Below are 16,447 nucleotides of genomic sequence, written 5' to 3' on the forward strand. Positions count from 1 at the left end.
TCATATCCACCTGGACGAAGGATTCTGGTAGACGGTGGGACAGCTGGAACCTGGGAGAGGTTCCACATCGATTGCAAATTGAAGCTTCGTTACTTTTAGACAAACTCCAAGGAAAATCTCTCATTTCAGCAACAACTAAGGACAAAAGAGGGTGGGGCTCCCATTCTGGCTCTTTCTCGATTTCTGAAGGTTACAAAAGTTTGATTGCTGTTCCTAATGTCCCTCCTGACCCAACGCAATGGAATTTTATTTGGGCCTTTCCTTCGCTCCCAAAAGTAGACTTCTTCTGCTGGACGTTAGCTCACAACAGTATTCTCACTAGAGATAATCTGAGAAAACGTGGAATGGAAGGGCCATCAAGATGCCCTTTGTGTATGTCAGAGGAAGAAACAGCTAATCACCTGATGTTGCTGTGCCCTTTTGCCAAAGCTGTTTGGAAGGGGGTTCTGAGGTCAAGGGCTGACAAGGTTGAGCTGCCAAGAAATATTCCAAATCTACTTCATGAGTGGGCCAAGTTATCTTCGTTCTGCCTCAATAAAAAAAACCTTCTTAAGACTGCTTGGATGTGGATCCCTAAATACACTTGCTGGAAGTTATGGTTGGAAAGGAACAACAGATTGTTCAGGGGTGAAATCTGCACTACAAACAACGTTATCTCCAAAATTAAAGCACTCTTGGGAGAGACTTTGGATGCTAAACCGGCTTTAAGGAATGAAGCGATTCTGGACAGTGAGGAGGAGCTTTGGCTGAAAGATATTGCTCCAAATTATCAAATCAATCCTATTTCCCGGCCTCTTTCCATGCTATGTGGGAAATTCGCCTGGAAGAACAGGAGTTTATAAAGTGGCGATCTGCTCTGGATGACCACTGTCTCTTCTTCGACGGGGCCTCTAAAGGCAACCCTAGGGCTGCGGGTGGGGGCGGTGTTCTTCTGAATCCTGATGGCTCTACTTTGCTCAGGTATCATTGGGGTCTGTGGCAGGGGCTTTCTCTGGCTCTAAATCAAAACATTCACTCTCTGACGGTCTTTGGTGACTCCAGACTTATCATTCAAGCGCTGAACTCCCTTTCGAATCCTTCGCAGATCCACTTAGTCCTCATTCTCAAGAAAATTAGATTCATTCTGGCCAAGTTTCGGAAAATATCCTTTTATCATACTCTGAGACATCTGAATTCACAAGCTGATCTAGAAGCAAATCTTGGCTCAGCCCGTAGCCAAAGAACTCTTTCAGTCAATTCTGAAGAGTCTCTCTGCATCATTCCATAATCTTCTTAAGACCTTCACTTTCAGAAAATCTGTTCACTCTGCTGCACTAGGGGATCGCACCTGTACTAGTAACAATGGGCTTCTGCAACAGGCTATTCTCAGGTTAATCTCTAATCGACTGTTCCTGTCACAGTTTGCCCATCATTCGCACTTGGATCCATTGGTAGGCAATCAATATAGAAATGATTAGATGCACTGGAAGCTCAGTCCCCATTAGACGCTGTTAAACACACATGGACAGCAAAACAATGTGAAAGATAAATCAATGAGTTCATATTTTTATTAACATCAGATATACATTTATAGTACAATGTGTGACTCTTGGGTTTCAGATCCCAAGGTCTCTTGGACTACTTAGTCTTTTCGGCTTCCACACTAACCCTTTAGGATTAGGTGTCCAACATTCCCCCCCTTAATCCGAAGGGTTATGTATGAGTCCAAGAAAAGAGCTGTAATACAAAATGTGCAAAAAATACATGGCAGCACTAGGCTGAATATGCTCTATGAAATGTTGGTAAAAAGGGCGGTGGTTTAAGGATGACCACCAACACTGGAACGCTTAGTGCAGTTCCCGGAACTTTTCCAAAACTGGCAAGAAACTGAAGTTTTCTGCTAGAGGAAGAGATCCTATTGTTTTAAAGAGGGAAACCTTCAACCATAAAAGGGAGGTCTCACCCCGCATAAAAGGTAAAACTTCAACCTGAAAAGGGAAGTCTCAACCTGTGATGGTTTAAGGATAACCAACAACTCTGGAATGCTTAATGCAATTCCTGAAACTCTTCCAAAACTGACAAGAAGCTGGAGTCTTTTGCTAGAGGAAGTGTTCTTAATCTGTGATGGTTTAAGGATGACCAACAACTCTGTGATTCCTGGAACTCTTCCAAAACTGGCAAGAAGCTGGAGTCTTCTGCTAGAGGAAGTGTTCTCAATCTGTTCACGGGCATCTTTGTCTCTGGCTGCAACTCTGAAACTGGTGTGGCAGGTTGTGGCTCAGACTCGCTTGATGTGACTTTGAAGCTTGTAGATGACCATCATTTCCCCCCCTGTCAGGTACAAGGTGAGAAGATGGAGAAAACTCAACTGCAAGACTGTTCAATATTCTGGAACAAGTTCTGACATGTGTTTGGAATATCTTCTTGGCTGTTGATGCCCATTGCCAAGAAGCGATCCATCCAAGATGAATCTTTGTTCTTGCAGGACGTTTGTTTTTGAAGCATCTGTGTGAAGAATGGCTGGTTTTATGACAGTGCTCACATGGATGAAGATCAAAACAGTGATCTTTCATATGGCCAACTCGGTCACAGTGTTGGCATTTCACAATCTGTTGTTTTTGTTGTTGTTGTTGTTGCTGTGGAAGAGGGGCAGAATCTGGAACAGCTGAAGTTGAACTGTCATGAGGAGCAGGTGAACTGTCATGAATGAATCCAGCACTCTGAAACTGAATGGGCTTGGCATAGTCTGGAATATGAAAGGACAAGTCCTTGTCATATCCAAGACCAGTTCTGTGCTTGTTGTGGACAAGCTGTTCCCAAGGTCTGATGATGGGCTTGGGAAGTGCAGACTGAGTTTTTGCATCTGCATGTACAGCTACTGCTTTATGGGGTATTAAATCTGAATGAACTATAACATTATTGTTTTGCTGTTTATGGGAATCTGTTTCAATCTTCTGAACAAAAACAGGTTCAGAATGATGACTCCACTGCTGTAATTCTTCCTGTTGTAGCTTTGTCTCAAGCTGCAAAAACTCAATATCTTCTTGTACATTATGCAAACAGGTTCTAATGTCAACAAGAGAAGCTTTGCTTAGTCTTACTGTACCATGATCAGAGGAATGTATCAGAGTTTTTAGGAACTCCAATATTTCACCAATTTTAGTCATTTCTTTACAGAAAAAAAATATATCTAGATGCAAAAAGTTCAGCAAATCTCTCTCTGAAAATTAGTCCAAGCAGAACAAAAGCTTCTTCCTTCCCTTCAAATTTACAAAATCAATAGGTTTTCTCTGTCAACAGCAAAACTCTTCTCATGGCAGCCAAAGTTTAACCCAGACCACTCTACCGAACAATACACGAATGGGTCACTAGAGATAAAGATAAGATCGCGCAGCAATGAGTGGAGTGGAAATAGAGATGGATCTGAAAAGAAAATAATACAACAGCAGGATTGAAGTTTTAAAAGTGTGGGCATTCATTCACTCAAACTGTTCTGAATCTCTATCTCAATTCGTTCACCATGCTTTCTATATCAAACATTTCATTTTATGTTCTGCCAAACAACATGAATGAGCTTACCGCGCATATCAATTGCCTTCTTAAAAGAATCCCAAACTCATCCCACACATTCAATGCCAATTACAGTGCAGAGAAACGCATTAAAAAATTGTGTAACACCAACAGGCTTCGAGAGGCAGCGGAAACCTTCAACAATATGCCTCTCTTCCGATCTTGGGACCTATGAGAACTAGATTAGAAAAGACTCTCTCCATCCCTTAACGCACGGAAAAAAAACATCGGGTTAGATACGCTTTGTATGGAGGACTGCGTTCCTTCTGGAGAAGAAGTAATGGAGGCCATTCAAAATACTGTACCCGGCGACATTCGAATCCTGGTCATGGTAGCCCGGCAGTTAAAAGAAGCCAAGCGTTGGATAGGCGAAGAAAGTCATGCATTTATTACACGACATGCATCGCAGCAGGCGAGGGACGCATGCATCAGAGTCTTTGGTAGGCACAGTGAAGATATTCTGAAGGCGCTCGTCTTACAACATTCAAACTGCCATCTCTTTTAGTAACAGTACAACTCGACTGTTGCATTTGAGTGACATTATTAACCGGCTAAAACACCCATCTGTTTTGACTGTATATTCGCTTCGTTTCATTTCACTTCATCTTCAACTTCAGAAGATCTAATACAAGACGTATAGAGCAGCAGCATCCGTAGCTTCTACAATCGGGAGGCGGAGCTCTCGTATACAGACTGCTAGCAGATTCGGTTGGAGTAGAAATTATGCTGCAAAAGAGATCCGATTTGGAGTTGATGCACGGTCAGCAATGCTGCAAGGTATTGAACAACTTGCAGATGCAGTGAAGGTGATGATGGGACCAAAGGGTCGCAATGAGATTCCTAAAACCGATACTATAAAAACATTCATTATTCAGTCAGATCTCTCTGAAAATCACTGGATTTGGGCATGTGAAGTTCGCTGTTAGAGTGTTATCTGCTATTTTTGCATCGTTTTTATTGTTGGATAATGAAAGGATTTGTCTGGCATCGGCATTTCAATGTCGTTCGAAGAATAATAGCTCCCCATTCAACTCAATCTCAACAGGCAGAGCCAATGACCACCTACTTCTCTTTTATCATTCATTATTTTCGACGCAGAACAACGATTACCTTTATGAAACTGATGCGGGTATAGTTTACTTTGTTTGCAGGCCTCAGGAAGAATATCTAAAGCTAAAATCTGTTCTGAGCAGACAAGAGGGTTTCATCGCTATGTCGGTTCGTCACATTCAGGTCATAGACCGGGTTAGGAATCATTTCTACAATCTTCGTCAATTGTGTTAAAATATGTGAAGTTCCTTGAAAACCATACGTTCTTCTTACGCTAGCAAGCATTCACATCCACAAAATGTTTGACAAAAAATATGGCCCCCTTTCAAGTACTCAATCCAGCACTACTCCATACAATTAAGCCCTTGAAAATTTCTAATATTAATGCCATAAAATACCTCCTCCAATTAATTTGAAGAGAATTGATCGAGCCGTTGCAATTCCTGGTTTCTTTCTTCAAAGCAATTGACAGACAGCCAGGCTGGGGAGCATATACGCAGCCGAAGTCATGCAGCGGTTTGAATAAACTGTAAATGGGACAGCATGGACAGCGCTGGACAGGACAGCGCTTCTTTCAGGAACATTCATGGGCAGTCCAGAGCGCAGGTTTTAAAACGCATATGGCAGAGGCAGCAAACGTTCATGGACAGACCTTCAGGCAGACAGAGAGCAGAGATGGAATATGGAGGAGCAGCGCAGGTATATGCAAGAGGTGGCAGCTAAATTCTAGCTGAGAAAATATTCATAAGTGATGGCAGAGGTGCAGGACTGACATGCACATAACAGGCCACAGAAAAACAAGTGGCTCCGATACCATGTTAAACACACATGGACAGCAAAACAATGTGAAAGATAAATCAATGAGTTCATATTTTTATTAACATCAGATATACATTTATAGTACAATGTGTGACTCTTGGATTTCAGATCCCAAGGTCTCTTGGACTGCTTAGTCTTTTCGGCTTCCACACTAACCCTTTAGGATTAGGTGTCCAACAGATGCACTGGAAGCTCAGTCCTCAGTAGATGCATTTGACAGAGAGTGAATGTCTGAAGACAAGTAGACAACAAGTTCCAGGTTTGATCTAATTGCATGAAGGGTACATTCTATGTATGCACTATAGTTGCTAATGATTATGGTATGAGCACCGAGGGCTTTGTTATAGCATATTGGATTATCATCCCGTAATTCGTCAAGGATTCAACCTAAGTTGGGCATAGGTCGGTTGGTGGCATCTTGGGCTGTGCGTGAGTGCACCGGTCTTCATTGTTAACAACTGCAGTATTACAAGCTTTTGATTCCAGAGCAGAGACAAGGCAAGCACCTCCAATCGTGGTCCGACCTCAAAGGCGACACCTCCTGCTGTTTCAAAGCGCGAAACCCCTTTCTGTGTAACAAGAAATTCTTGGTCAAACCAGTGTTGCACGAAGCGCCCCCCCCCCCCCCCCGGTTCCAAGCCCCGAAGCGCGTCCCATACGGAAGCGCCTAGGAAGCTTGGCCGGAAGCGCGCTTCCGGCTTTTTTAGACGCTTCCTGGAAATTTGGAAGCGCTGGTGCTTCCGAAGCGCGCTTCGTACGGCGCTTCCCAGACGCTTCCAGAAAAGCTTCCGGAAAAGCATTTAGAAAATCGTTTTTTTTTTCAATTTTTTTAAAATTTTAGGTGAGTTTGCTTGTTGGGGGTGGGTCCACCTTGGGTTAGGGTGACAAATGAAAGCAAAAAAAAATATAAATATAGCAGATGCTCCCTCATGGTAATGTTAAATTCTTAAAGTAAAAGGATGAAAATGAAATGACTCAGAATGTTTGAGAGTGGTTCCAGCCTCATTGGACTTCATATGGAGAAAATAGAATTTCATATCCTATTCAAAATTCAGCAGACTTAACAGTTTTCAGGTATTCAGGATCAATGGGATTGTGGCATTTCATTAGATTATATCAAGTATGAAGGTATGCGATTAGCATTTAATCAAGAGCACCAAGCCCTATATGTACCCTGGTGTTGGTTGGTGTTAATTGTTGAACTCCTTTGTCACGCGGCACGCCCTTAGCAAAAAATTACCTTTCAATCAAGTCAAAATCATCGATCAAACATGTTAAGCTTTTTCTACCATATTTTAAGTCTTGAATTAGGTAGTTTGATCAAAATTGGGCAATGTTGACTAATATCCCTAGACAATCGAGGTAGAGGCAAAGGCTAGACAAGAGGAGAAGAATCTAGATTCTAGATCATTAATGTACAATGGATGTTATATCTATCTTGATTTATGCAAAAATATGCATGTTTTCATGTCTTCTACAATTAATTTGGTATTTGGGATGTTTGTTTTGAGTATAAATGCAAAAAAATATAAAATATATATATATATATAGCAGACGCTTCGCTTCCTAGATTTTTGGAAAATGACGCTTCGGCGTCCCCGCTTCCAAAAAACGCTTCCGCTTCGCTCCCGCTTCGTGCAACATTGGGTCAAACAGCGATGTATTATCCAAGTACGCGGCAGCTGTTTTGCCGCCTATCAATGCAATTTAACCGTTATAGTCAAAAAAAAAAAACTATGCCTGCGTAATCTCACTTCTAAGAATGCTTACCGGATTTTAATAAAGTTGTAGTAAAATTCTGAGGATGGATGTTGTGAAATATTTGCAATTCTGTTATGGGTTATTGTGAATAACTCTTGTGAATGTCTTCATGTTTAAGCTCATAAATACATGAATGCTAATCTAGCAAGTAGATTACATTTGCGTTTGGCAGTGTATATTGAGCTTCTTGTTTAAAATCATTCTTTACAATCTAATGAAAATCTAGGTTGTGTTGCATAGGTTTATAGTGACCTTATTCTTTATACTCAATCTTTTCAATCTATTAAATATCTAGGTTGTATTACATAGTCTTATTATGCTATTGATGTGCATTTTATTATCTCATTTCTAGCGCTACTCCTATCTTTCTTAGTTTAGGATTTATTTCGTGCATTCTACTTACATTACTGTCAAAATATCAAAACATAATACTTTAAAATGAACCCAGTAACCAATACCACAAACTGGATGATTCGTCAACAAGAGTGGAACCCACATTAAGGGTTTTAACCCAACCAATCCCTCACATTGACAAGGGTCAAAATCCCATTTCCACATATCATACTAAATTTCCATTTGTACATGGCAGTAATCAGACATACCATAGTGTTAAGAATCACAATGGGTGTTTTCAACTGCAAAGCTTTCAGAACTAGAGCAAGAAGACAGAATATATAAAACAATGGTTGTCGTAAAGAGACAAACATACACAAGTGAGTGATCAAATGAACACCATATTATCATATTAGAATGCATAAGGTAACACACATCCAAAGTTTATCACACAAGAAAGATATCACAGTTTCCAAACAAACATGGAGAAATTCTACAAGCACATCATCCTATTAATAAACGTTAAAACACATAATGGCATATGTACCTGTAGCATTTTGAATCCATAAAGACGAATTTCAGAAGACCTTTCTCGTCTCACCAATGCACATGAAGTATTTGCTAAAACACGGACATCCCCTGATTTTATCTGCTTCAACCACATGAGTACAACAAATTTTACACAATGAAGATGCCAATTGACTAGTTCTTCCCATTATAATTCCTACTTATAGAGGTAGCACGCTTGTAGAAGATTAAACTACCAAAAACAAATTACTAAAGACAAGAGGGTAAGAACAAAGAGTCTTCAAACACTTGATTGAAAAATTAAAGCAGAATACTTCTCACAGTACTTTAAGCATGGAAAGTCTGTAAGGACTTTGCTAAATAAATAAAGTGCGAGACTTTTGTTATCACACCTAAGGTTTAAAATTCAAATAGAAATGAGACAACTAGTGAGTCATTAACTTCAATCCATCCTTTGACAACAACGGCCAAATACATCAGCGATTAATTTACAATGTTTTCAGCAGAATACCCTATGTGCATCTTATTCCACTTAGGGAAAAATACTATTTGTAGAATATACAATGGATACAATGGAATGGGCCTATCCAGCTTCCATGTACAAGCATAAAGAAAAGAACACATCTACATGATGAGATTAACGTAGTTGGAAAGCATAAAATTTAAAACCAAATAAGGTTGATTACGTATCATAAGCCTGAAAATATAGCAAAGTCATCTAGGAATTGCATGAAAATAGAAAGCTCAAAGACATAATCATAACATTAAATATATCAATTGTTTCTAAAATTTTAAACAACGTGAATACCATAGTTGAAATAGGATATTAAATAGAGGGCATATGGTGCAAAAGGTTCATTTAAAAGATTCAAATATAATAGTTAAATTTGATTAAATCAAAATTAACATCCACAAATGACTAAACAATGTCCGGTGTACATGATATGTGACATCAAGGAAGCCCAAAATAAGGTTGTGGTCAACGATCGCTGTGCCAAGAAAGTTTCAAAACTCAATAATTGGGGTAAACTGATGGATCTTCTCTAGATCAACATGCACACCTATTTAATCACACCTCCCAACTAAATACTAGAAGGAAAAAATGGAAAGGAGTAAGAAGAAAGGGCAGAAAAAACAAGTCCAAGACCAAGGTTACTTCAAAATGTGCAAGACATGAGAGAATGCAATAAATACAACAGTTAATTTTAGGCAACAATGGTATGTTCTATGTTTTAGAGCAATTTTACTTCAATTTCTTGATTAGCCTAATATCAATATTCAGATTAGCAATCACATCAACATGATAGTAAAATGCATAGAACATAAACATAAACAGTAGAAGACAAGCCAAGACAAGAAGACACAAGATGTGGCACCAGCGCAGGGACAAACCCCAATGTGGCGCAACCCTTGATCAAATCTTCTTTTAGTCTTCAATAGTTCAGCAGAGAGAGATAGTACAATTTACAAATCTGATCATTTATAACAGCAACAAAAGAGCCCAAACCAGAAAAGTCAACGGTGGTCAACAGCATAGATTTGACCCTCAGCAAATTGGTTAACTTCGGTCAACTTCGGTCTCCAAACAGCAAGATAAAACAGCCCTCAAAATAGTCAAATTCAGCCCAGTCAAAGTCTGGTCAAACAACCCACCTACAGTCAGCCCTAGCTGCAGTCAACACTGGTCAACAGTCAATGTTTAGCCTCGATTTCTGTGCCTAGAAATGCAGCCTACCTAAACAAAGAGCCCTCACAAAACGCAGTCAAAGGAGGTCAATGCATGCTGGTCAACACTTCATCAAACTATCCAAAAATTTGGTCTCCTGAAATTTCGGCCTTCTGAAATTTCTCTCTCCTAAATTTGGTCTCTCTGAAATTTCAGACGTGTGGAGAGAGAGAGGCCGAAGTGGTACCTGATATCTATATGCTTCGAGCGGTCATGAAACACGGGATTCTCTGATAATCGAATCCCACTCTGGTTGTCGCAAAGGATCACGGTGGTATCTAGCACATGTCCAAACAGCTCACTGAAGAACTTCCTCAACCAGACAACTTCACAGAAGGCCATACTAGCAGCTATGTATTCGACCTCGGTAGTGCTCAAGGCAACCGATTTCTGCTTCCTGCTCATCCAAGATATCGAAGCAGAACCCAAAGAAAAATAGCAACCAGAAGTGCTCTTATGATACACCACACTACCAGCCCAATCAGCATCAGAATAACCATGCAGCCTCACATTTCCGGCAGTGTATCTCAGTCCATGAGTGATAATGCCCGGAAGATACCTCAGAAGATTCTTGGCAGCAATCAAATGTATATGATAAGGTTCAACCATGTGTTGGCTCAATGTGTTAACTGCAAAACATATGTCTAGACGGGAGTTCACCAAGAACATCAGTGCTCCTATGAGTTGACGATACTCAGAAGCATTTCCCATTTCAGGTCCAACAACACTATCACATAAGTTCTTAAAGTTAAGTTCCATCAAGGTAGTCACAAGCTTGCAATCCACCATTCCAAATCTTTCCAATATCTTCACAACATATTTTCCTTAAGAGAGGAAAATTTCGCCTAGCTTTTGCTAGACCTCCAACCCTAGGAAATAGTGCATCAGTCCTTGGTCCTTCATCTCAAATTCAAAAGCCAACTCCCTCTTACATTTGTGAATGAGAGGGTTTGTGCCTGTCAAAAATAGGTCATCCACATAAAGTACCAAAATGAGAGGTTTATCATTTTCAACCTTAAAGTAAAAGTTTGGATCGGCGTCACTTCTTGTGAATCCCAGCTTCATCGAATAGCTATCGATCCTCTCATACCAAGCCCGAGATGCTTGCTTCAACCCATAGAGAGCTTCCTTCAACCTGCATACATGAGATTCCCGATCATGTACTTCAAACCCCTCCGGTTGTTCCACATAGACTTCCTCTTTGATTGAACCATGCAAGAAAGCGATATTAACATCCATCTGATGTAGGTTCCATCCTTGTGAGGCAGCAAGGGCTATAATCGAGCGGATGATGGTGTATAGGGCAACAGGTGCAAATATCTCATCATAATCTACACCTTCCTTTTGAGAGAAACCTCGAGCAACAAAGCGAGCCTTGAACTTTTTTGCACTTCCATCAGCTCCATGCTTGATTTTATACAGCCACTTAGAGGTGACAACCGATTTGTCCTGGGGTCTAGGGACCACATCCTAGACATCATTCTTCATAATTGACTCGTATTCTTCATTCATAGCATCTTTCCATACTTGATGCTTCAAGGCTTCTTCGAATGATGAAGGCTCATTTTGAATGATAGTGCTCATGGTAGTCAAATATCCTCGATACTTGCTCGATTTCTTGCTTTTACGGAAAGTCCCCCTTGGTGCAATGTGTCTCTCGACATCCTCAAGAGTCTCCATAAGCCATGAGGGTCTCCTTTTGGAGGAGGAGGGCTCATGAGGAGGAGGATCAATAGGATCCATAGGTTCATCAACATCAGGGATCATTTCGTCCTCTTTTTCACCCTGATTTCAGGTGTCAGCTTCTTTGTCCTTCCTTAGGATAGGACGGTTGTTGATCTTCCTGAGGGTCGTATCTTCGTCGAAGGTGACATCATGACTTATCTCAACTTCCTTTTGACCAACCACATAAATTCTATATCCCTTAGAATTTTCACTATAGCCCACAAAGATTCCTTTCTTCCCAAATGCACTGAATTTGCTTCCTTTCTCTTTCGGCACATGAAAATATACAGAACTTCCAAAAATTCTATAATGAGAGACATTGGGTTTCTTACCAATGAACATTTCTTCGGGAGTCTTGGAGTCCAATGCTTGATGAGGGCATCAATTTTGAACATACACGGCGGTATTTCCAGCTTCAGCCCATACGAACTTTGGAAGGCCTTGATCATGAAGCATGGGACGAACTACTTCTACAATAGTGAGATTCTTCCTTTCAACCACACCATTCTGCTTAGGAGTGTATGGCGTTGTAGTCTCCCTCTTAATGCCAGCTTCTTTGCAATAACCTTGGAATTCATTGGATTCGTACTCGGTCCCGTTATCAATCCTCAATATCTTGATTTTCTTTTCGAATTGGTTTTTGATCAAGGCTTTGAAGTGTCGAAACCAAGTGAACACTTCATCTTTCTTCTTCAAGAAATTGATCCAGGTCTTGCGAGAATAAGTATCCTCCCAAAGAGTTTACGAGCATCATACTCGATATGTCGAAGTGGATTAATTGAAATATATTTGTGGTATTACTATTACTTGAGAGGAACGGTCCCCTTGTAATTTTTCCTTTGGCAAATCCCAGACATACACCTTCATGCTCTACTTTGAACTCGGGCATACCTATCACCATCTATCTCACATCGGGTAGGGCCTTATAATGATGATGGGCAAACCTCCGGTGCCATAGTTCAAATTGTAGAGATGTGTCACAAGACATGGATCTTAATAGACTTCCTCCAACTTGATATAAAGTGTTAACCCTGAACCCAAGAGTAAAAGCATCTTTAAAATTTCTTTTCCATTTTTGAATCCCGGTCTTCCTTGACTTTACTTCTTTGAACCTGCATTGTACTTCCTCTTAGCATGAGCAGAGAATGCAGTGGGGTTGCTTCTATTAGAAGGCATTTCTTGCACCAACATTCTTGCTTCTTCTTGAATGCATCTTGACATCAATTCTTCAAACCCTGGAATTCGATCATTGTTGAGTATAGTGGTTCTAAATACATACCACTCAAGTGGGAGTCCTCCAAGGGTGGTGAAAGTAAGTTCCCTGTCAAGAATGACTTCTCCAATCGAGAGTAGATCATTCTTTATCTCAGTAATGCTCAAGAAATAGGATTGAATGTCCTCATCCTTGCCCTTCCTAATATCCTTCAATTTATTCTTGAGAAATAGAATTTGATTAGCATTACTAACCTTGAACATGCCAACCAACCTGTCATAGATCTCCCTGCAGGTCTTCAATTCGGAGATATAGGCCACCAGATGCTTGTTAATGGAATCCAGGATAATCTTCTTCTCTTTGACTTCAACCCTATTGTACTTGGTCTTCGCAGCAGTCAGTGCATTTGAAGGAGGTTCAGGGATTTTACCCTGCACATAATCCATCACTTCTTTTTCTTCCAAGGTCAAATCAAGAGACATCTTCCATCCATGATAGTCAGATTTATCATGGAGCTTGTCTTCAGCCGGGAAGTAGGATGAGGAACCCATTGAGTCTTTTGTCCTTGTCCAACTGTCTTTGGTGATTGCTCTTTCACTCTTGCTTGGGCTTTGTCTTCACCTCAGCTCTGATACCATGTTAATTTTAGGCAACAATGGTATGTTCTATGCTTTAGAGCAATTTTACTTCAATTTCTTTATTAGCCCAGTATCAATATTCAGATTAGCAATCACATCAACATGATAGTAAAATGCAGATAGAACATAAACATAAACAGTAGAAGACAAGCCAAGACAAGAAGACACAAGATGTGGCACCAACTAGGGACAAACCAATGTGGGAAAATCCTCGATCAAATCTTCTTTTAGTCTTCAATAGTTCAGCAGAGAGAGATAGCACAATTTACAAATCTGATAATTTATAACAGCAACAAAAGAGCCCTAACCAGAAAAGTCAACTTTGGTCAACAAGGCAGATTTGACCCTCAGCAAATCGGTTAACTTCAATCAACTTTAGCCTCCAAACAGCAAGATAAAACAGCCCTCAAAACAATCAAATCAGCCCAATCAAAGTTTGGTCAAACAGCACACCTACGGTCAGCCCTAGCTGCAGTCAACGCTGGTCAACAGTCAATGTTTAGCCTCAATTTATGTGCCTAGAAATGCGGCCTGCCCAAATAGAGATAGCCCTCACAAAAACGCAGTCAAAGGAGGTCAATGCATGTTGGTCAATGCTTGGTCAAACTGTCCAGAAATTCGATTTCCTGAAATTTTGACCTTCTGAAATTTCGCTCTCCTGAAATTTCGGAAGTGTGGAGAGAGAGAGGCCTAGAAATCCAAACCCAATCAATGAGAAGAGAGAGAGAGAGAAGTGTGAATATGAGTGTGTCCAAATGAGACTAAGTCACCTTCTATTTATATGCAACGTTGAAGATGAATAGACGTGATTGTTGGAGTTCTGAGCCTACATAAGTTTGCTGGCCGACCTTGACAATTTGACCATAATCAAAATAAATTCATAACCTCATTTGTAACATCAGAATTGGATGATCTTTAGATCAATCCTACACCTCTCGAAGAGAGGAATCCAAGAAAGATATCAACTATCATAAATAAGATGACCCATGTGTAGTTTGGCCCTAGTTGCCAATTTTAACAAAAACCCTAGTGGCAATGAGGCCAAAAGCTTTATTAGCCTCAAAGTAGTGACCAATCTCTACTATTATTCAAGGCTAAAGAAGGGGAGATAGAAGTCAAGGTATTATTCCCTCTTACATGAGACCCTTGTAACCATTATTGTTGAACAATCCTTATAGAAGTGATACACTCAAATGGTCTTTAATAGTTCAGATTATAAGGCTAGAAGTAGGATGCCTTTAATCACTAACAATGAAAATGGCTAAATTTCTCTGCGAGACGATTTTGTCAACAATGAGTGTCTTCCCAAATGAATGGGGCGAGATATCCCTAATCATCACAATACATGATGGTCCTTAGCAAGTCAACTAACTTCTTAAACAGGCAATGAAATCTGCCATGATAGATGGGACATCTCATAATGAAACAATTGTCAATCTCAAGCTCAAATTTGCAGAATCTAATCATGTAAGGTGGCAATCTTCTCAATGCAAAGTTGTTGTAAGCAAATATAAAGTTGGGCCAATGGAAATCTCTAACATATTATGCTCTAAAGTATCTCTAGAAGACAAACACTAGTCTACATATGGAAAAAATGATCAGCATTCTGGTGAGAAGCTCCTTAGGATTGGTACAAGTGACTTCCAAGTACACCTTACAGAACACATCATGAATCCAACTATTTATGTCTCCTTTGGTTACATCTACAGCACTGATTTAGATTCCAATATCCAAATCAAGGCAGCAAAGCAAAGAGGTGGTCTCCACATGCTAATTAAAATCATGACCCTAAATCATGAGCGATATTAAGGACTGATGAGCTGAAAAGAATATGTATCATGTCTTGCTAGAGTTTTCCCATGCATTGAACCCTCCGAAGCATGACAGACACGTGAAATAGAATAGCGATAAATAGGGGTGGGCATGAAACTCAGCTAGGTGTCAAAATGTGTGACATACTTTTTAGCTCAAATGACCTTGGATAGTATTGTCACCAAGACTCCCGCAGTGTAAGCCCATCATGACTATCTCGAACTGATAACCCAAAAGATTCTATGGCTGAGTAGAAACAAGTGGATATCTCTCAGGTATGGAAATGGGTAGGGCACTAACAATGATGCTGAGATCGAGGCTATTTAAATTATGATGCCCCGGCCCTAGAGAATAATGTTGCTGAAATCTCCATCTCTCGGGCATCACAGTTGGTAATTTCATGGTTGAAGGGAGAATTCAAGGTAGGAACATCACTCTTAGACCCAAATTGACATGGCCAGGGAAATTGCCCAGAAGTTCCAAAGGATTCAGGTCAGGCACAAATATAGATAGAACAACAGGGAAGCTGAAACTAAAGCAAAGTCAACTGCTACTTTGGATGAAGGTAAGCTATAGGGAACAAACATTTAAAGTGTTGTGTCCTCTTCTAATTAATTGCCCAAGGGAGAATGTAGTAGCCTATCTAACCCCATAAGCTATAGTCATTTGTAAAGGATGAAACCCATTATTTGATGTTATTGGGGTAACATTAGATAATTTGGGGTAAATGCGGGAAAACTTGCAATAAAATCCAAATATTGGGCAAATGGAGGGAAAATTATTAGCCACTCAAATTCAAATTAAGCGAGAAGACCCCAAAGGAAATCTATAAAAATGAGAGAGGAGATTCATTTTGATCATCATGGATTGTGGTTCTTTCTAATTTGTGAGTTGAGGCTCTTGAGGGTTTTAATTTTTAACCACTTTTCTCTGGTTGGTTTTGGTGGTGAAATATTCCACCCTAGCCAAACCATCTCTCTCTTTATTCTGTTTAGCATAATTTTTGAGTCAACATTCATCTATTTTGTAGCAACATGGGTGTCTGGGACAGTATGAGGCAACGAGCTACCTTCAAGGCATTTTTTGTGGCAGCATGGGCTTAGGAGGCAGGATTCTTTGGCAGCGTGAGTTCCTGAGGCATTGTTCTGGGCAGCAAGGGTCTGAGGCCACTTCGAGCTAGGAAATCTTCTGTTCTGGGCAACGAGGGCTTGAGTGAATGACCTGTGGCTGCAGCCACTTCTGAAGTCTTCTTTATGGCAGAGACTCCTCTCTAAAAGTAATATCTGGGGCAGT

The 16,447-nt window shown here is 40.3% G+C and overlaps 1 protein-coding gene across 2 annotated transcripts in view; it reads right to left on the minus strand.

The window, feature by feature from the left end:
- LOC149246492 (protein HASTY 1-like) overlaps positions 1 to 16,447 on the minus strand; it is a 330,616-nt gene that overhangs the window by 294,850 nt on the left and 19,319 nt on the right. The window contains exon 2 of one of the 2 annotated variants that reach the window (XM_089457942.1): positions 8,060 to 8,161. In XM_089457942.1, coding sequence (XP_089314068.1) covers positions 8,060 to 8,161 — 102 coding nt within the window. Of the gene's footprint in view, positions 1 to 8,059; positions 8,165 to 16,447 lie in introns of both variants that reach the window. The other variant, XM_089457941.1, reaches the window with a different exon arrangement.

The sequence above is a fragment of the Pinus tabuliformis genome, chromosome 7 (genome assembly GCF_031772625.1).
Source record: "Pinus tabuliformis cultivar Carrire ecotype Pingquan chromosome 7, CPIR1, whole genome shotgun sequence".
Classification (NCBI taxonomy): domain Eukaryota; kingdom Viridiplantae; phylum Streptophyta; class Pinopsida; order Pinales; family Pinaceae; genus Pinus; species Pinus tabuliformis.